Here is a 1,380-nt window from a genome sequence, read left to right as displayed (position 1 = left end):
CACGGGATGGACATGGAGCTGCACATCGCTTGAACTCCACCCTTTGGAGTCTCCATCTAGTAAATCCAGGGATCGCCGTCACCTCGTCCCTCACTCGTCCCTGACTACCCACACACTGCCCCCACACTCGCCCATAGCGTCTATTCTAAGGCCTGGTGTTCATTATCGCTAGGCTAATGGATGTTATGCTTAGCGACTGTACATACATATAAACACCGTGTCAGCATCCTTGTGCCTCTCTCTCTCTCTCTCCTACACACACTCTCTCTCTCTCTGTCTCTCTCTCTTTCCCTGTCTCTCTCCTACACTCTCTCTCTGTCTCTCTCTATCACTTTCCCTCACTGTCTCTTTCCCTCTCTCTCTTTACCGCGTTAGATGCGGTAAGACTCCCCCCATTGGTCAGTTACGACCAATACCATATACACTTTCACTCGCAGCTCCCGTTTCCTTGGTTCTCCTCCTCACACACATTCTGTCTGCTTCCTCCAGGATAAAGGTTTTCAACCATTTAACGCCGGGATAATACCCATATCGTTTGTTGTGGGCAAAAGTTTCGTCCTCATACAGCATAAGTGCCCTTTCAGGCAAATGACGCGACATCGTCCATCGAGCAAATGGTGTCCAATTCCTGCAATCTCCCGATGGTCTCCAGACTCAAAATACAAGACCCAAACTCTTCGGCGAATTTTCTAAGGTCACCCTCATCCTCACCTTTGATCAAGGGCCCTTCAAGTATTCCTTCCACAATCTCTCGGATGTACTGATGTCTGTCTCCGTATCTGTCCTCCAATATGGCCATCGCCTTCTCATAATCCTCTCTTGGGTCCAAATAGTTGCATGTTTGTAGCGTGTTCCTGACAGGCACTGCACATGCTTGCATGAGCGTCTGTAGCTTATATTCCTCTGGGACTGCAGCCCTCCTTATGTGTTGTTTGAATGCACGAATGAACTTCCAATACTCCCTCCAGCTATTCCCTTCGAAGGTTGGTAGTTGGGTCTGTGGCAACCTCATGGCAGCAATCAATTCCTTCAAGCAGGAAGCTATCACCTCCATGCCCATAGGGGCAGCGCACTTGTCAGCTCTTCCGTTCCTGATCTAGTCAGTTTCCAGGATTCCGTGCACCTCCTGCCACCCTGGCACTTGTCCTGCTAACTGTTGACTCTTCTTTGATGTAGAGTCGCTGGCCTCTTTGCATCTGTTCCTGCTCTACCCCACTGGGTTCCCCTAGTCTCCCACATTTGTTTGTCTCCCGATGCCATCACTATATCTTGGCCTCTTTGCCGATCCTTCGTGTACTGCTATAGCCTCTGGGCTGCCACCTGTGTTGCCTCAAGCTCATCTCGTTCCTCCCTTCCATTCCCCATCAAGTTCTCCAACTG

General features: G+C 50.1%; 1 protein-coding gene across 1 annotated transcript; it reads right to left on the bottom strand.

The window, feature by feature from the left end:
- Positions 1–580: 580 nt before the first annotated feature.
- Positions 581–1,060, bottom strand: LOC145411938 (uncharacterized). The gene has a single exon (XM_080281906.1). The coding sequence runs from the start codon at positions 1,058–1,060 to the stop codon at positions 581–583; it is 480 nt and encodes a 159-aa protein (XP_080138032.1).
- Positions 1,061–1,380: the final 320 nt, after the last annotated feature.

This window comes from Coenobita brevimanus, chromosome 91 (assembly GCF_032717465.1).
Source record: "Coenobita brevimanus isolate Jiangsu-jjx chromosome 91, ASM3271746v2, whole genome shotgun sequence".
Lineage (NCBI taxonomy): Eukaryota > Metazoa > Arthropoda > Malacostraca > Decapoda > Coenobitidae > Coenobita > Coenobita brevimanus.
This window is presented reverse-complemented; position numbering and strand designations above follow the sequence as displayed.

Coding starts and splice junctions, on each gene's coding strand:
- LOC145411938 (XM_080281906.1), bottom strand. CDS start 1,060: ATGGGCATGGAGGTGATAGCTTCCTGCTTGAAGGAATTGATTGCTGCC.